General features: G+C 44.6%; 1 protein-coding gene across 42 annotated transcripts in view; it reads right to left on the bottom strand.

Moving 5' to 3' along the window:
• Positions 1–20,475, bottom strand: part of DAB1 (DAB adaptor protein 1) — a 956,508-nt gene that overhangs the window by 21,031 nt on the left and 915,002 nt on the right. For 39 of the 42 annotated variants that reach the window (XM_055585728.1, XM_055585758.1, XM_055585759.1 and 36 more), the window contains 4 exons: positions 16,348–16,398; positions 16,209–16,256; positions 10,719–10,781; positions 8,374–8,482 (listed from right to left, as the gene is read on the bottom strand). In XM_055585728.1, coding sequence (XP_055441703.1) covers positions 8,374–8,482; positions 10,719–10,781; positions 16,209–16,256; positions 16,348–16,398 — 271 coding nt within the window. The remainder of the gene's footprint in view (positions 1–8,373; positions 8,483–10,718; positions 10,782–16,208; positions 16,257–16,347; positions 16,399–20,475) is intronic. The other 3 variants (XM_055585751.1, XM_055585755.1, XM_055585762.1) reach the window with 1 other exon arrangement.

Raw genomic sequence — 20,475 nt, 5'->3', positions numbered from 1 at the left:
AGGGAGTCAAGGGATTGGCAGAAAGGTATCAAGTGACCACTCAGTGTCAGGCTGTGTGCTAGGATGCAAAGGGGAGTATAACAGAAGTCCCTGCTCTCCCGGGGTCTGCCTTCTACAGTTGTGGTCAGGAAAACTGCTCTAAGGAGATGACTTGTAAGTAGAAACTAGAATGCAGTGAGGGAGCAAGACAGGCAGGCATTTGGGGGTAATAATAATAATGGTATAGTTCTTAGAGTAGTTATAGTCTTATCATTCTTAAAGGTTTCTGACATCATACAGCTCAGGAACAAGTGTGCTCAGTGGGAAGGGCAGAGTGCTGGAAACAGGCACATATGGGTTTGAGTCTTGCTTCCCCTTCTTGCTAGTATGAGGGCATCCCCATTGCTTCTGCTAAGAGTCAAGCTCTTTGTTGTAAAATCGGGCTACAACATCTTCCTTCTCCACATCAAAACCGTGTGCAACATGATTGAGACCAAGGTTAAAACTCAGACTGCCACTTCTTATCTGTGGAATCTGGGGAGAGCTTAAGAAGGTCTCTAAGCCTCTCCTTATCTGTAAAATGGGCAGAAAATACCTTTTGCCTCTTTGGGTTAAGGACTGAGATTATACATTTAAGATATAGAGAACTGTGGCTGACATAGAATGAATATTGAGTAAATGTTAACCATTAGTATGATTTGAATCACAGCCTATAAAATTACTTAACACCTTCCTTCATATGTAAAAAACAGGCAATAAAAGGTAGCTCTAGGTATTATTATATATTATTGTTATGCCAATCTTAGAGATTAAAAAATGTAGCTTAGAAATCTATTTAGGAATACCACATGCAGTGGCACAGATGGGTCACTGCAAAAGTCCAGGGCGGTACTCACTGACGTTACCATAATTTTTTGCTACAGTGAGATATAATCATTTTAAAAGGAGTACAAGTGACACTCTATACCATAATAACAGAATCAACACAATTTCTGCGTATTAAGTGCTTACAACATGTTAGGTATAGCATTAGGTGCTTCACATCTTCACAAAATCCCTGCAGGTATCATTATCTCCATTTTAGGGAGAAGGTGATTGGTGCTCAGAGAGGAAAAGTAATTCGCACAGGGTCACACAGTGGACATTCAGCTGAAATCAGGGTCTGAACTGAGGCTATCTGACCCCAGAACCAGCATTCTCTCCACTGCCCCCTACTACCTCACACAGATGGCCAAGACTGACTTCTGATCTTAGCAGAGTCCATCAAGTTAGTCCAACCATCAGATATTTTAGCTTACTGTGGGCCTGGAGGAGACTCCCATGTCCTTCCAGGGGTTCCCGCCCTTCTCAGGGTGCAATCAAGCCCAGGAGACAGACGGCCAGTGTAGGCAGAGTAGAGGATGAAGACTGATCTCTCAGAATAAGCATTGTTATGGCTGCCAGAAGGAATTTGCAGGTACAGAACGGTGGGACCAGGAAAAAAGGAGGGTGGATGTGTGGTATCCTAGCAGCTTCCAAAATGACCTGGGTTGCGTCAATGACTCTGGTGAACCCAGAGAAATGACACGTGGGCTGCCTCACCCGTGCGCTAGCCTCAGATCCACCTGCCCTTCAACTGATTCATAAGAGATGGAGCCAACTTTCAAAGCCAGTCCATTTCCTTACAAGGTGAGAGGAGGATCCAGAAGGGGTGGACACAGAAACACAGGCTTCCTGCTAATTAATGTGTTCAATACTTTTATGGAATGAGGCAGGAGTGGCAACAAACAAAACAGACAATATCCTTATCAGATCACCTTGGTCCAAGTGCAAGGAAATGAGAACACATACAGCCACTCTACTTTTCCTCTCTGAGCACCAATCACCTTATCCCTAAAATGGAGATAATGATATCCACCCTGCAGGGATTTTGTGAAGCACCTAATACTATACCTAACATGTTGTGAGCACTTAATAAGTGGAAATTATATTGTTTCTGTTATTATGGTATAAAGTATCACTTGTGCTCTTTTAAAATCATTCTCTCTCTCTGTAGCAAAAAGTGAAGAGGCTTGGTGCTGACAGCTTGCTTATGTTGCCTGTCATAGAATAATACAATGACTTCAATGTAACAACAAAGAATTCTGCAACTTCGTTTTTCTAATTTTCCCATTGACTTTGACGGGTAGGACGCTTACTCCTTGGAAGGAAAGTTATGACCAACCTAGATAGCATATTCAAAAGCAGAGACATTACTTTGCCAACATAGGACCGTCTAGTCAAGGCTACGGTTTTTCCTGTGGTCATGTATGGATGTGAGAGTTGGACTGTGAAGAAGGCTGAGCGCCGAAGGATTGATGCTTTTGAACTGTGGTGTTGGAGAAGACTCTTGAGAGTCCCTTGGACTGCAAGGAGATCCAACCAGTCCATTCTGAAGGAGATCAGCCCTGGGATTTCTTTGGAAGGAATGATTCTAAAGCTGAAACTCCAGTACTTTGGCCACCTCATGCAAAGAGTTGACTCATTGGAAAAGACTCTGATGCTGGGAGGGATTGGGGGCAGGAGGAGAAGGGGACGACAGAGGATGAGATGGCTGGATGGCATCACTGACTCGATGGACGTGAGTCTCAGTGAACTCCAGGAGTTGGTGATGGACAGGGAGGCCTGGCGTGCTGCGATTCACGGGGTCGCAGTCAGACACGACTGAGCGACTGATCTGATCTGATCTGAATGGTTCTTGGTGGGAGCTCTGCTGCCTCCTAGGGGATAATTAGAAAATCCTGGGGTGTGTTTTGATTGTCAGGAAAACTTGGTGGGGTGGGGGGCAGTGAGTGTACTTTGAATCACGTGGAAATTTAAAGTTTCTTGGCACAGTTTTAATTCACTTAATTTTTCAGAAATGCATACATTGGGGAAGATTATACTTTGTTTCTTTGGAACATAGTCAAGAGTTGATCAACAACTTGGAAAATTGTGGTTCCTGTTCATGGCATTGGAGACAGCGTTAACACTCCCATTCTGGTTGGTCTGTTCTGTTGCTGCCTTTAGGTACACACATCTGATCGCTTAGTATGTGCTCTAGCGTGGTGGTGGTGGTGGTGTAGTCGCCAAGTCATGTCCGACTCTTGCGACCCCATGGACTGTAGCCTGCCAGCATCCTCTGTCCATGGGGATTCTCTAGGCAAGAATCCTGGAGTGGGTTGCCATTTCTTTCTCCAGGGGATCTTCCCAACCCAGGAATCAAACCCAGGTCTCCTTGCATTGCAGGCAGATTCTTTAACAACTGAGCTATGAGGGAAGCCAGTGTGGTGGCACCTGGGTATTTCCTAATGGAAAAACATATCTTTTTATTATAAATTTGCTTTTATTTCTTTCTATTACAGCTAAGACACTATATTGATTTTTGAACAACTGTATAGATATTTTATATTCTTGATGAATTTCATTTCACGATAGTAAAGGAGATATCATAGATCCTTAACATAAAGAGGGGCACTGAGTCTGACAGGGTGAAGACTTGCCCATGGATTTTCCTACCATGCCAACCCTGATGCCCATTTTGGTAAATAGATGGAAGGTTTCAGTCTCCAGTCAGACTTTTATGCTTGGCTTCCATCCCACCCTCCTCACTGCCACCATATTCTAAAATGCAAATACGGTTGCCCCTTGAATAATGCTCAGGTTAAGGGCAGTGAGTCCTGAGCAATGGAAAATCTACGTGTAACTTGACCGACCATGTACCTGGTTCTGCACCCATGGAACCAACCAACCTTGGATCATACATAGTACTCCTGTAGTATTTATTGAAAAACATCCACATATAAGTAGACCTGTGCAATTCAGGCCTTTATTGTTCAAGGGTCAGCGGTACAGTGCTTCATCACCTAGAAAATGATGCCCTGAGAACTTAGCTTATCTTGGGGCTATGGGTCAGCCCCTTTTCACCTCTTCACCCCTATTTCCCATTTGCTGTCTCATTGGCACCCTTCCCTGCAGCAGTTGCAACCTGCTCCCTCTTCTCTGCTGGTCTACCTGCATGGAAACCCATCCCTACTTCTTCACATGACTGTCCCTCCTCCGCTCTTGGAGACTCAGTTCAGCATCACCTCTGCCCTCTACACTCAGCTGGCTGTCCTCTGGTCATGCACAGTTCCTGATGTTCATCTCTATCGTGGTGCACATCACAGTAAAAAGTTAGTGTTGTAACTGCACAGTGATTTTGTCTTCCCTCATTAGACTAGAGAGCCCCTGTGAGTAGGAACCCTTTATCTCTTTCTGCCTCCCCTATCTGTGTCTAGCACAGTCGTGGGCACACGTCCATAAATGCTCCATAAATGCTTAAGGCTGGAGAAAGGCTCTAGACAGAGGTGAGTGAGTCACGGTGGAATAAACTCACTGCATTTTTCTAAGTGTCCAAGTCAACTCCAGCAACCATACGTGCTATGATCTCTGATCAGTCAGTCTACTGCTGGTGGCAGGCTTTTTCCCCCCTGTCCTTTTTTCCCTTTTTTTCCACAAGGAACCAACAGATGGGCTGTACACACTTTTCTGGAGAGAGCTGTTAGCATGTCTCCCTGGCTTCATGCCATCTGCTTCAGACCAAAGTACAATATTCAAAAGAAAAAAAAAGACAGCAAGGGTAATTAGGTATCATGTTTGGGAACTTGCAGGTCTCACTTGCTTTTCCTGAGGGGGGTCCCGGCAGTTTCCCCAGACCTGTGAGCTAAGGCTCTCTGGCCACGTGGCATCATGTGTCCCTGACGGGACATCTCAGTGGCAGGGCTGCGCTAGCATTAGACATGGAAAGCTGCTGCGTGGCGGCCACTGCAGCCACTTAACAGCCTAGTAACTGTTGACTCGCTAACATTCAACAGCAGAGGAAGGAGGTGCCAGTGAGCATCTGTTTATGCCACGAAGTTCAGATCAATCATAAATCCCTCTTTGCAGTGAAAGGAACCACCTGCATTACTGCCTTGCAGTTAGATTTTTTAAAGTGTTGAAAACTGCAATTTATAACGAGATGCTGCACCTGGGAATACCCTCATTATTTAGGGGGAAAAAAAAGGCAGACTAAAAGGTAAGAAAACACTGAAAACTGAAGGATTTCTCCAACATATATACAGAACTTGTGTGGTACCTCTCATCTACATTATGTCACTTGATGCATCTGTCCAAAAGTAGTCCTCCTGGGTGGTGAACACTGTCTCTGGAGATTCACTGAAGAATAAGACAGTATTAAAAATAAATAAAATAAAATAAAATAAATCCTTACCCTAGTGGAGCTCACTTTTTTTGTGAAGCTGATCCTTCAACAAATTTCTGGGGTGGCTGTTATCAATAGCTCTTTAATTGGGACTTCCCTGGTGGTCCAATGGCTAAGACTCTATGCTCTCAATGCAGAGAACCTGGGTTTAATCCCTAATCAGGGAACTAAATCCCACCTGCCACAAATAAGATCTGGCACTGCCAAATAAATAAATATTGAAAAATATCTCTTTAATCTGCATACGAAGAACTGACAGCTTCCAGAGTGGAAGGTTTGATGAGGCTACCCAGAGTATCTATCCAGATAGAAGAGTCAGGATCCCTGGTGAATAGGGCAGAGAACTTTTACTGAGTATTTACTTATGTAAATACTGCCAGGTACTGTTTTAAATGTTTTACTACTTGTGATTAATTCAGGAACAGCTCGATGAGGTAGAATCATCATCCCCATTTTACAGATAAGTTCCCTGAGGCTCTGAAATTATATAGCTGAGTGTCACACAGCTGGTTAGTAGAAGGGTCTGTATTTATATACTCTCCAGCCCTTCAGGCCAGCTCTGCCATGTGCTCAGAAGGCCAAAAGCCTAAACTTTATTACATGCTTTTTTTTTTTTTAAAGGGAACATCCCAAGAAGGAAAAGAAAAAAAAAAAAAGGTAAAAACAAGACATATTTTCTTCTACTTTAGATGTCAGAGTAATAATAATACTAGCATTTTCTACACAAAGCATTTACAACATGCCAGCATGTTTCAGAAGCACTGGATTTTATTTCATTTAATTCTCAGGATATTGTTGCAAGGTAAGTATTATTTTAAATTCAGTTATAAAAATGAAGAAACTCTGGCTCTGACTGGTTAAGTAATTTTCCCAGGAGTCTAAAGCTTATAGATAAATGGCTAAGCCAGGGCTCAAACTCAGCCTGTTCACTGCACTACACACCCCAGGTCATTTCCCACCTCCCTGTCGCTGGCAGGGCAATTAGGGACAGCGAGATGGAGATTCAACAGCTGCAGAGATTTTTAAGGCCAGTTAAAGGAAGAAGAAGGCAGACAGTTTAACACTACCTGAAGCCCAGTTTTGTTTCTCGGCAGAGCTTAAGTAGAGTAAGAAAGCAAAAATATGCTAACTGAAATTAATTTTAGACTTGTAAAAACTGAAATTTTGGAGGTAATCTATCATTTTTTTAAGCAGCTAAAGAAACAGAATCTAAATGGGTGGAGTGGTTTGTCCACAGTGTGCAACATGGCTGATTAAGTGCTAAGATTGTAAAATAGAGTTCTTTAAAGCCATAACCTGGCCCCGGCTGGGCAGAGGGCCCGCAGCAGTACAGGCAGGTCCTCAGGCATTTTAGTCAAGTGTAAGGGCAAGACCTGAATCCAGCCCCTCTTGCTTACAGAGAAAGGGGGTGGAGGCTGGGAGGGGCCACTGGGAGTACTCTTGACCCTGACACTTTCCTGGCTCATATCACGTTTGCATGAGCCCCTTCTCCTGACCATCACCTCCATTCACACCTGCCCTGCTACACATTTTCTTCTGTTCGTACCACTCATCCACCATTCCTAACAGATTATGTTAAGTTACTCATTTTCATGTTGTCCTTCTCCGCACTTGAAAGTAAGCTCTCTGCAGCCAGGGGTCTGTGTCTATTATAGTCACTGACACACCCCAGACACCTCAAAGAGGACCTGGCCCACAGTGCATACTCAGTGAACATTTATGGCATAAACATGCCTGAAAATGAGTAAATTTGGTGCCTAGAGGTCCCATCCTCTGTCCCAGTATATCCTCACGAATCAAATGGGACAAAGCATGGTTATTCTGAATGCAAGGCTGACAGCCCAGGAAGATTGTCCATCTCTGATGGAAAACTATTATTCTTACTTAAAACGACAGATTCCATTACTCCCAAGGACATTTCAATATCCAGTTTAGGTAAGGAAAACTATTGCCACTGTTCCATTATAGGTTTGGGTAAAACAGATTTGATTGGGAAGCTTAGCAATTAAAGACATTTCTAGGCTACCTATAGATTCTCAACTGTAAGTTAGACATATTAGCTACCAACCTCTGTTGCTTCTAGAAGTGATCCTTCAGATCAGGAGGAATAACTATTTCAGAACAGAGTATGAAATTTTAATTTTACTTTAAGTAACAATAAGGTTTATATCTGGTGGCAAGAATTTGTTTCTAACACTATACAATTAAAAGTAGTTATTTATAGAAAAATGCAAGAAATTGATATTTTAAAACATACCAACTCCATCCTTTATATAAATAAAGTAGAAAAAGATAAAGCCACATATTTCAAATATGTAGTTAAGGGAAAAAAAAGTCTTTAAGAACCCCTGTATGCAAACAGCATAAGTAATACCACTTATCTCTGACTCAATGGGCATGAATTTGAGCAAATTCTGGGAGGTAGTGAAGGACAGGGAAGCCAGGCATACTGCAGTCCATGGGGTCACAAAAAGACAGACATGACTGAACAAAACCAACAGCAAAATACCACCTTTGGCCATGTCCAGGTAGAATGGGCTGACTTCATGGACTGCCTAATGCCATGGAAACAAGATGCCTCAGACCCCACCGATGTGCACCTGTAACACCGTTGCTACATGTATTTTTACCCTGTTGTAAAAGAATATTTGGAAAATAGAACAAATACTCTCTAAGTCACTAAGCCCCATTGCAATTCACTGTTCACTGTCAGCAGAACTCCTAAGTGTTCCTCTTTGCATGGGGAACCTCCCCTTCCCTGGGCCTCCACCCCTTCTATCACTCAGATCTCAAGAGGTCGGTGGAGCATAGCTGCCCCTTCCCCACCCTCACCTTTCCCACATCCAACTGAGCTGACAGTGTCAATCAGGATTTGCACTGATTCACACAGCTGTGTGCGCACTGAGCTCCCCAAAGCTATACATCTGGAATCTTGACCTTTCAGGTTCAAGACATGACTGGTTTCCAGCCTCCCGCATACCAGAGCTCGGTAAGCATACTACTCCCTGCCCTGGCAGCTTCTCAGCGTCGCCTGAAGAGTCACAAGGAGAGAATGGTCGTCCCAGAGGTGTCTGGCATAACCTGGCAGCTGGTTCAGTAGCCTTTTCTTTCTCTTGGTGGATGGAGGTGGGAGGAAGGTGGAAGGGGCTTACCTGAGGGTACAGCAGCAGTGCCAAAAGGTACAGAACCAAACACGTCTGCACTCGCCGGAAGTGTCTGAGATGAAGACGGGATAAAGGCATCACCTGGAGTTGCAGGAGTCTGTCAGACAGAGAGAGGCGGGAGGGTGTGAGGCTCCTGGGAGAGCCTTGTCACTGACCAGGGTGGGAGGCAGCAGGCCCAGAAGTTAAGCGGGGAGATGCTGCAGAAGCAAGCCCTGGTCCTGGCCACTTTTTGTGAATTGCAGACCATGAGCTGCTATGTATACAGAGCATGAAATGAGAAAATCAATACCTATCTCCAGAGCTGCTGAGAGGCTTCAATGAGATCATGCATTTAAATCACTTAGTACTATGCTGAAGCATAGAACAGGTGCTCAGCTAACACCGGCCAGCATCACGAGTATTTAGCTTGAGCCCATACCCTCTGGGGGTGTCTTCAGGCCCTCATATTATCCCATAATATCTGGCTTTCGTCCTTTAGAAGTTAATTCAAACTGACATACTCACTCAGGACCTACTGTGCACCCAGCTCAAGGCTGTCACTGAATACATGGTCAATAAACAGGCGTTGACTAAATAAATAAAGATTAGCAAGTGGAACAGAGACCCTTGGGTCCTTGTGCCTCCCAGAAGAATCCTGCCTGAACCTTCACTTGCAAACAGAAGCAAATGTTCTCAAGAAGATGATGAAAACGATGCTAGAGCAGCTGCCAACTCTAGATCCTGGCCCACGCTGGAATTCCAGAAATGTCTGCTCCATGACATGGTGGGTAAGGTGAGGGCTACTGAAATCAAAACTTGAGTACTTGTTTCTTTAAGGTCCATGCCTTTCCAGAAACCTTTTGCCTACAGAGTATGCATATTTGATGACATAATATCTTTATTTCTTTCCCCTTGGAATAGATTGGGGCAAGCAATTAATCCTGAAACCATGGCAATTAGACAAGGCCATTTTTAGATTAGCAGCTTGCAGGAGGCATAGCATTGTTCTGAGGATTATTAAATACCCATTTGGATGGCACTCAGGTTCAGGGCCAGAAACACAGCCATGAGCTGCTGCATTAAGCACATTAGACCATAATCAATGCCGCTTGCTTTCTTCCAGTGTGACCTTGGGTGAGTCACATGCCCTGTCTGGAACTCAGTGTGTTCATCTGTAAAACGAAGGTGCTAAATAAGGCTAGAAGATCACTCCAGACCTTTCTAGCTCTATGGCCCCATGGTTCAGAAATGCAGCTGCCTTCCCTGGAAGGTGGGAGAGAAAGCCTTACTAGAACCAACCAGCATCCCTGGAGATAGGAGCTGCTGGCCCCTCCTTTACGGCTGCTCTGGGTACCAGGTGTTGGAAGCAGGGCAACTGTGCTCAGATTCCCTGGCGGCAGCTGTGGGCAGCAGGCTCTCCTGCCATCTGTCCTCAGTGAGGTTACAGCCTTTTCTCTGGGAGGCGCAGCTTGCCAATGAACCGTAGCACCATCCCTGGGTTTGCGCTAAACGTGTGGTCCCCAGAGGGGCCACCCCCTCCCAGCAGCTTCAGTGGGTGCAGCTGTGGCTGACTGCTCTCTGCCCCCTTCCGGGGAGTGGACTGAGCAGGAGCTGGAGGGGCTAGCTTGGCTCTTTGCCGTGGCTGCTGGGTTGCCTCTGAATGCCTCCCATTCTCAAAGCACTAGGATTCTATTTTGCTTTGGCTCCCTGCGAACTCTGCCCTAGTGCAAGCAATGACTGAGATACCATGGCTGAAACTAGAGTTGGGAATCCAAAGCTTCCTGAGAAGCTCAGGGAAGCCGGCAAGTAAGTGGGAAGGGAGGAGGAAATGAAAAGAGGAAGAAAGGAAGGAAAGAAGGAAATAAGACAGGAGAGAGCTGAAAGGTCTGGGGGAGAAGAGGCTTCCTTTACTGGGTTGACCACCCAGCTGTGCGGGTTCTGGGTAGGAGATGACAAATGTCTCATTTCATCTGCTGTCTCGTGGAGCTTCTCACCCATATTCCCAGGTGGACCTTGTACTCCTTGCAGGCAAGGACCACATGCTGCTCCTGTCTCTTTCCACTGCCCAGCAAAATGGCAAGCACCCCAGTCAGAGTCTGTAATTGCTGATGCATGATCTCATTTATTTCTCAAAACAGAGCATGCATCATAATTCCTTTTTCAAAAAAAAAAAAAAAAGCAGAGGAAATTGACATTTAGAATTGCTAGTTAATATGCCCAAATCACACGGCTGGAAGAGTCTGAGTTGAAATCCACCAGCAGCTTCATTTTACCCAAAGTCCATATATTTGTCATCATGAAACTGAAGAAGGAAAGGAAAGAGATGCAGGGCTCCAAGCACAGTGCATACTTACAGGGGGAGAGGTTATATCAGGAGGGGTGGACATGTCCCCAAAAAGTTCTAATTGGGTCACAGCCTGAAAAGACAAAAAGATAATGATGTAACCACAAGGGGAGCTGATGCTGCTGGGCAATGCTTTAAAAACAGTATGATGTGAGGACATGCATTTCCCTTTTTCATCATGACTATATAAACAATAAACCCAGTTGGTCATTATGATACTTCTTGATCCCAAGGACAGCAACTCAGATGCAGCCAGAATCAGTTATTGTTTCAGTGTGCCTGGCTGTTTATCTGGGCTTAGTCAAGAAGATCTGGGCTTAGCCACCTTGCATAAGCAATAATAATACCATTTTACACATATTTACCATCCTATGTCAGCACTGTCTCTCTTCTCCAGGAGGCAAAGGCAAGAGGTAATTTTATCATTTGCTTCTCTTTCCTGAGTATATCCACATGTTACAAAGTGCTTTTCCTGTACCAAGTATAGCAAGTCACCACTTCATGGCCACTTCTCAGTAAATATCACTGACCCTGAAAGGTATAAACTGTCATCCCCATTTTTACAGATGAATAAACTGAGTTTCACAGAGGTCACCTCAAGACCACCTAGGCCAGGACTTGAATTTTCTGCATGTAGAGCAGGCAGTCAAATGACAGTCCTCGAAAGAATCCATCTTCAAGATAAAAAATACAGTTGGAGGAGGAGAAAATGTATCATTTAATACCAGGAAGGGTATCAAAAACAACCCAGTATATACACGATTAATCACTCTGAGGAGCTGCATCACTGTGGATACTATATCAACTATATTTCCATCCATCATCCCTCAGTGTCTGAGCAAGGCCAGCCAGAGCAGTGGGAGAAGCCCTTTAAGACACACTCAGAAATTAATCAGTATACGCTTCCAGCTTCAGAGTCTGCAGGAGGTCTATGGCCGGGAGTCAAATAGCCTGACTTAAAGTATATAATCATGTGTTTTGTGCAAATTTGCCCACTGCAAAAAAACAAAAAACCTTTCTGCTCATCTTCAGACTTTTAAGTGATAGTTTCTAATCAGGGGACTGAAAAACACCACTGGAAGAGTCTGACCTGGCAAACAGGACTCCTGCCCTAGAAATTTGTTTTAACCAGGCAAGGTGGGACACCAAGATTCATACAAAGAAAGGAATATTCTCCACTACTCACAAACTTGGGAACTCTAGGCCCAGGAAGAGTTCCATCCCTGGGGTTGCATCTTCTACCACTGATAATCTCTGCGGCTCCTCTGGGCCACTTTTCTCTTACCTGGACATTAGAGATGGTAATATCTCCTTTGGAGATTTATTGATTATATTACTAGAAGGACTCTGAAATTTGGGTAAGCTTGGTGAAAAAGGCACAAAAGATTCTCTTTTTTTTTTGCTGAAAAGCAAGCACCTTAGCCTGATAAACTCACTTTCAATCCTTCTTTTCAGGTTTCAGATTGAATAAATGGTTCCTGGCACACAGTAGAGCCCTATACATATTAGTTTCTTTCCCAACTACATAATTTTGGGGGGCTCCAAAATCACTGCAGATGGTGATTGCAGCCATGAAATTAAAAGACGCTTACTCCTTGGGAGAAAAGTTATGACTAACCTAGACAGCATATTAAAAAGCAGAGACATTACTTTGCCAACAAAGGACCGTCTAGTCAAGGCTATGGTTTTTCCAGTGGTCATGTATGCATATGAGAGTTGGACTATAAAGAAAGCTGAGTGCCGAAGAATTGATGCTTTTGAACTATGGTGTTGGAAAAGACTCTTGAGAGTCCCTTGGACTGCAAGGAGATGCAACCAGTCAGTCCTAAAGGAAATCAGTCCTGAATATTTATTGGAAGGACTGATGTTGAAGCTGAAAACTCCAATACTTTGGCCACCTGATGTGAACAGCTGACTCATTTGAAAACACCCTGATGCTGGGAAAGATTGAAGGTGGGAGGAGAAGGGGACGACAGAGGATGAGATGGTTGGATGGCATCACTGACTCAATGGACAGGAGTTTGAGTTGGTGAAGAACTCCACGAGTTGGTGATGGACAGGGAAGCCTGGCGTGCTGCAGTCCATGGGGTCGCAAAGAGTTGGACACGACTGAGTGACTGACCTGAACTACATAATATGCTGGTACACACTGGAGAACTATAAGGTGTTAGGCCCTGTGCTGGGTGCTAGGAACATAATTAGGAGGAATGTCAATTTTCAGCCTTCAGGGAGCTTACAGTCTAGTGGGGACAATCCACAGATATAATAATAAACATTTACTTGTCTTTGGGAAGGCTTATTTAGCATGTGAGCAATATTTTACATTATTTGGAGAAACAGTGCCAATCCTTAGGCTCTCTCCCAAACCCACAGAAGGCATAATTCTATTTAATGCATTCAAAGGAGGTTTCTGGGCTTCTTGGCCCTTGAAGCTCAATGCTTTGCAAATGGCCCATGACTGTTTTCAGTGGTAGGAAAATATTAAAATGAAGTTAATAATTAAGTTGCACAATTTACATTTCAAATGTGGTGAACTCATGGCACACTTTTACTAACATCATAAATATAATTTATTGGCTAATTTTCTCCTTAAGCACAACTTTTAAAATAACCTTCATTCTTGAGCTACAGACTCTCCTCTTGCCAGATGATTTCCATTCAAGGATTAAACGAGAAAAAACATGCAGAGGCATAAAACATAGATTGTTATTTCATTCCATTGGATTTGCTGCTTAAATAGAACCTCGAGTTAATTAAATTTTATAGAAAAAGGGGATTCTTAGGCCATAAAATTAAAAATAATTCTAATAACATTATATGATTGAGGATCTGGAATAATATCTATTTTCACAGCCCCTCTCCCCCTTGTTAACCCTGGTTCTTTTATTTGTAACTTAAGAAGCCATGTTCCATCTGATAATATTGTTGTAATTAATCATTTTAACAGCCTCATGAGAATAGAACTAACCATTCACATTTGTAGAGCACTTTATAGTTTATAACATATTTTCCAACCATTACTGTAACATTGGATGCTCCCTGAACTCTGTGAAGTTGGCAGCACAGGAATCTCTTCCACTATCTCTAGTTTGCAGATAGCTAATAGAGGCCTGAAGGTAAGGTGACTTGCCTCTGATCGGTCAGCTAAAAAAAGCTGGGCTTGACCCATAGACCAAGCAGCACTTTGTTTATCCATGTGTCCCTTTACCCAGCCCTACTTAGCCCTCCTTCATGGTGGAAGCCCAGCCCCACAATATTCTCTAACCAGAAGCCAGGGTTCTTACAAGTCCTGCCATAATTCACGTCCCTCTGAAGAAGTCATCTCCAAGGTCAACCCAAGATTCCTCCTTGCCTTCCCCTTCCTGGCCCTTCAGACATCTTCAGGTAAAGATGTGGTTGTTGATGAAAGATTCTGCCCCTTCTCTAGGTCCTGGGCATCCTCCAGGGTAAATAGAGTGACCCTGGAAGCTGCCAAAGCTAGTGAAAAGGATGAGGAGATGCTTGGCTATTGGAGCTCCTCAGTATCTCAATCAGGCCTGTCCCCTCCCAAGCCACTCTTTGTTATGAATCAGTGGTGGTTTTCCATAACATCTGGAATGCTCTATAGCTGCTGTTTCATAATTAGTCCCCTGGTCCTTCTTTCCACTAAAGCTTTGCAAGTACACTCCTAGACCCTCCCTGCAGAGAAGCTCTGAAAGCGCCATTGATGAATGCAGAGGTGTCCATGACTGACCACCAGTACATATTTACATAGACCCACTCCCTCAGTTTTGGCATTAGGTGCTCCTTCATTTAGGGCAAGCATGTAGTTCCTACTGTACATCGGCTACGGTGCCGAAAGCAGGGGACACAGGGATGCATAAGGCATCTTCCTGCACTGAGTCTCATGAGCTGCCTGTTCTATGGGAAGACAGAACTATAGACACAGTGAGGACCATGTTACAGAGGAGAGAAGCACCAGAGGTCATGAAAGGGGGGCCACCTCAGGGTCTTGGCACATGCTCCTCCTCTGACCAGAACACTCATGCCTTCCCCCACTGCCTTTCCTACCGATCTTTCGAGTCACAAACTAGATGCCTTTATTTCTTCCTGGGAAGTGTTTTCTAACTCAATTTGTACCCCATCCCACTGCCCCATACAGCTTATGTGAGACCCTTAGATGGACTGTCAGCCTTGGATAGCCTGGTGGCTCAGTTGGTAAAGAATATGCCTGCAATGCGAGAGACCTGGGTTTGATTCCTGGGTTGGGAAAATCCCCTGGAGGAGGGCATGGCAACCCACTCCAGTATTCTTGCCTGGAGAATCCCCATGTTCAGAGAGAGGAGCCTGGAATGTCTCAGTCCACGGGGTTGCAAAGAGTCGGACACGACTGAGCAACTAAGCACACAAACTCAAGGGAAGAATATGGATGCCTGGTCCCCACCCCTGAGGGTCTTAATTAGTTGGTTTGAAGTAGTTTAGTAAGTCAAAGTTTAAACATTTTCCTGATGATTCTAATTTGCAGCCCAGGTTGAGAACTCCTGTCCTTCAGACTTCCCAAACACATGTACTCAGGAGTGACAACATTCACTCACCAATGTATTAACCAATCTGAATAAACACTGGCTGCAAACCAGCACCTCTATTCCAGGTGATGTGGACCAAATAGCAGTCTTATCTCCATAAGTGCTGCTGCTGCTGCTGCTGCTAAGTCGCTTCAGTTGTGTCCAACTCTGTGTGACCCCAGAGACGGCAGCCCACCAGGCTCCCCCGTCCCTGGGATTCTCCAGGGAAGAACACTGGAGTGGGTTGCCATTTCCTTCTCTAGTGCATGAAAGTGAAAAGTCAAAGTGAAGTTATTCAGTCATGTCTGACTCTTCACAACCCCATGGACTGCAGCCTACCAGGCTCCTCCATCCATGGGATTTTCCAGGCAAGAGGACTGGAGTGGGGTGCCATTGCTTTCCCCACCTCCACCCCCGGCCTCCGCACTGGTTTTTATCTCCATAGGTGCACTGAGCAGCTCCTGTTCAGTGCTGAATCTCCACTATACTGTGTTACACTCCACTCGGCAATCCTACCCTACCCTTCTCTACCAATCCCACCTGCCCTCTCCTTTGCTATGCAATGTGTTACACTTTGTTACTGTGTTACCACACTGTACCACACTGTGTTACACTTTGAGCTCCCTGAGGATAGGGGTCATGTCCTCCTCTCTACTGCATGTCTAACATCTATCAGAATGCCTGGGACACATTAGGAGATTGAAAAATATTTGCTGAATTAAATGAAGGGGTGTCATTTCCTCTCCAGCATACACTGTTTCTCTCTCTCTCTCTCACACACACACACACACACACACACACGCTCCTACTTTTCGCCTCACCAAGGGACCCGCCAGGAGTCTCTGAATACCAGCACAGGCAGGCACCAGAGCAGAGCACTGAGGAGAGTGAGGCTGCACAGAGCGGACCAGAATGACCAGAACAACCCTCACTTCACAAGACCATGGAGGCCTTACCTTTGTTGCCTCAAAAATCTCGTCAAAGTCCATCGGCAGGTTTCTGTTCTGTAACCACAAGGCATGACTTATGAGCATGAAATGAGTGATGGGACAATGACGCGAAACCGTTAACCAGGCTGGGCCCTCTTGCGCTTACCGGCGTGGCTGCGGCAAACCGCTCGTCAAAATCCTCAAACGCAGGGCCGTTCTGAAAACGTAAGGGATGATGAATGAGGATGAAGTGAATGACACACAGATGACATGGATTTATGTGTTTAATGATGACATTATCTATGGTTTACACTCTCGTGGTCACAGGAGGCGGGAGTGGTTGCCAATGTGCTGTGAAAACCCTGGAATATGTTCCCAGCATAAACTGATGAGAAAACACGTGCCTGGCTAGGAAATACAAGCCATAGGGAGTTTCTAAGTTTAAAGTCCATCTTCCTGAAATTACAGACCTGACCCGGCCAGTCTCAATGGTGACAGCAGATAAGAGCATGATGTTTACCCTTGAGATTTTTGTTTTAAAAGGAAAAAGTGTTATCGTGTGCTTTAGCCAAACTTAACCTTTGGAGCAGTCTGTGAACAGCTGGTTTTGTAAGTGCCTCTGTACATACAGCCTTTTCTGCCTGAAATGCTTCTGTCAGCCTGGCAAGCTCAAAGCTCACCCAGTTCCTCAAACCCAGCTGAAAGGCCATCTCTTCTGTGAAGCCTTCTTTGGTCCCCTGAGCTGAAATCCATCCTCTGCGAGCAACAGGATATCACCTGTACCCACTACACAGTGATCTTCCTGAAGCAGGGACCACGATGCGTTTGTTCCTGCATCTCCGGCAGGTCAAGGGGGATCTGTCCCGTGGCAGTGCTCAAAAAAAATACATATGAATGAGTAGATGATTTTAAAAATAGGCGGCAGCTGACCAAATCTAATCATTTTGTTACTTTTTTACTTTGTTGTTTATAATTGCTGAGAGCTTTGCTACACCACTCCATAATACTGCTGCCTCAGCATCCCCTTTGTGTGGCCAAGCGGCCTGCAGGGGCCTTGAATTGACACCAGCTTCTCCAGTGAAGCAGGTCCTGGATAACAACCCACAGAGTCACAAGTAAATGTCAGTTCCTGATCTGACCATCCTAACAGCTCTTATGGCTACACTCTCCCCAGCCTCCCAGGGCTTTGCCTTATGTACCCTTAGATAAGATGCCCTAGACACTTACCAAAACCCTGCTCTTTTGGGTCTGAGATGACCAATCTGGCCTCAGACCAGGAACGCTAAAGCACTCTACCCTGGGGCCCTAATAAAGGCAAGTGCCCCAGACCCTGTCTTGCTCTCTCTGCCTGCTTCCTCCCTTCACCTCTGCATATAGCCCCTTCTCCAGGACCTGCACTAATAAACTCCTCTATTTCAACTCCCTGGTGGTCTTCTGTTGAACCCTGGCTTACCATCCAATACCCCAGAGCTTTATTTAACAATGTTAACTGAACAAAGTCACAACATTAATACATATTGTAGGTAATATGCATAATATCTCCATATGTACACATTTATTTTTAATGACCATGTTTTTGGTCTATATGTCCAAACTAATTACGCTTGGGATGAATTCCAAGCAGTGTAACAGTAGTCTAAGTCTGATAATATTGACATTAACTTGGAATGATTATGCTTAAACAGAAATACTTGCATTGTTCCCTAATTTTCAGGAGAGCTTCCTGCTGGCCATGGAGGAGTGGAGGAACCATCAGCCATGACCACTTCCACTCTGTCTGTAGTAAATGTGACTGTACATCAGTCAGCCCCAGTCACAGGGTCGCAGAGAAGGGCAACGCACATGCCCGTGCCCACCATAGCAGAGCCTTCAAGCCAAACACCAGCAAGTTCTGTCATCAACCACCTGCTCCCACTAGGTGCTGGCTCGCCAGGATTCAACAGTGGCTGAGAGAAGAGGAGGAAGGATCACGTTGGATAATGGCAGAAATAATAATAATAACAATTATTATTATTTGGCTAGAGACGGGGAGACAGTGTTATCCTGTAACCTCTGGTGTGGCCTGAAAGGTTAAGGTTATGTCGCTACATCCTTTATAAATTCCCACACTTCCTGGGATTTATGGCATAGCCCCTACCAGCTAGCTCTGGGTCATAACTTTTAATAAAAACATTTTTTAGTGTCCAAAATCTCATTACATCTGTCCAATATAAAAAAGCAAATGGCTTCAGAGCATGATGAATGAATTAAATAAATTTGAAAAACAGCCGGTGGTAGAGTCTCATAAAACCCCCAGCATATAATGGAAACATGTGAGGATAGCCAGCACTGGTGTGAGACTGTCACTTTGCTGGTGACAGAAGAGGGGGTCTCTGATGAGGGGTGGGGCCAGGGTGTGAGGAGGCGATTTCCGTAAATCCAGATGGAGACTGGTCCAGACATGAGCGTAAATGTGTCTCTTTGGAGTCACACAGATATGGACTGAATCCTGACTGTGCCCCGTGCTGGCTGTGTGACCCTGGACAAGTCATGGAGCCTAGGTTTTCTCAGTGGGATGACAGTGATAACATCATCTTAGGGTTACAGAGAGGATGAACTGAGATGTGTGTGCAGTGCTTTGTTTGCTGTTCGGCACACAGAGATGCTTAATAAATCGTAGCTATTATTAGGATGTTCCCAATCAATTTCTTTTAGCTCACTTCTGCAATGCACAGGCACACATCTTTTAATATTAAGAAACTATTACTATATGATATTGGGAAAAAGGAGAAGTAAAAATATCTTGTGGAAAGCTCCTTTTAGAAACCACCCCACTTCAGAACATGGACTAGGTCCTGTGTAAAAGGATGCCAAACACTTCCTGCTCTTAGTTCTGAATGTCCAGTACACTCCTGACCCCATCTTTTCCCTCTTTTCTCTCTTATTGACACAGTCTTGCTGGGAGCATCTTCCCATCCATACCCTTTGTACCTGACATATGTGGTTACATTCCTGTTTTGATACTAGCTCAGTCATTTCTTGGACTTCCTTCCTCCTGCCTGGGACAGCCTTAAGGAATACTCAGGGCACTTCATCCAGCCATCAGAAGACTCTTCCAGTCCCTGCATTTTTCTCTCAGTTGACTCTTAAGGGGGAGGGAACCTGGAGTCCATTCCCTAGTCTCCCTGCATCCCCAGGTCCTGCTTTACCCACGTTTACTATTAGAGCTTTTGTTCGTTTACCTTCAAGTCTTGTTCTCCCCTTGTTAGATATATTCCTCACACTTACTATCATAGCATGCATGCAGTTTTGTATTCTGCTCTTAAAATCTCAATATGACAATCTAGTTTACTCACAACTTCCATTTCTGGTGAAGGTTTAAAAGAAGAGATTCTCTTCTGTTGTTTCAATACAGTTCTAGCCCAAAGCATCATTAAGACACTGAAATAAAGCTTCCACATGAAGTTTACTTTCCCACAATGTATCTCGAGCAGTGGGACAGTATTGTCCCACAGCTGAATAGGGTAACTCTTAAGATGGAGAAGGCAATGGCACTCCACTCCAGTACCCTTGCCTGGAAAATCCCATGGACGGAAGAAGATCAGATTCATGTTACTCTTGCAGCAAAAGTGAATGGATAAAGAAGTGTGGTACATGCATACAATGGAATATTACTCAGCCATAAAAAGGAATGACATTGAGTCATTTGTAAAGATGTGAATGAACCTACAGACTGCCATACAGAGTAAAGTAAGTCAGAAGGAGAAAAACAAATCTTGTATTATTAATGCACATACGTGGAATCTAGAAAAATGGAAAAGATGACCTTATGTGCAAAGCAGCACTAGAGACAGATGCAGAGAACAAATGTATGCACACCAAGGGGGAAAGGGGCTGGAGGGAGGAACTGGGAGATTGGGACTGATATATTTATACTGCTGCTGCTGCTGCTGCTGCTAAGTCGCTTGTCATGTCCAACCCTATGCGACCCCACAGACAGCAGCCCAACAGGCTCCCTCGTCCCTGGGATTCTCCAGGCAAGAACACTGGAGTGGGTTGCCATTTCCTTCTCCAATGCATGAAAGTGAAAAGTGAAAGTGAAGTCGATCAGTCGCGTCCGACTCTTAGCAACCCCATGGACTGCAGCCTACCAGGCTCCTCCGTCCGTGGGATTTTCCAGCCAAGAGTACTGGAGTGGGGTGCCATTGCCTTCTCCGATATTTATACTACTATATATAAAACAGGTAACTAAGGAAAACCTACTGTATAGCACAGAGAACTCTACTCAATATTCTACGGTAACATAAATGGAAAG

The sequence above is a fragment of the Bubalus kerabau genome, chromosome 6 (assembly GCF_029407905.1).
Source record: "Bubalus kerabau isolate K-KA32 ecotype Philippines breed swamp buffalo chromosome 6, PCC_UOA_SB_1v2, whole genome shotgun sequence".
Classification (NCBI taxonomy): Eukaryota; Metazoa; Chordata; class Mammalia; order Artiodactyla; family Bovidae; genus Bubalus; species Bubalus kerabau.
This window is presented reverse-complemented; position numbering and strand designations above follow the sequence as displayed.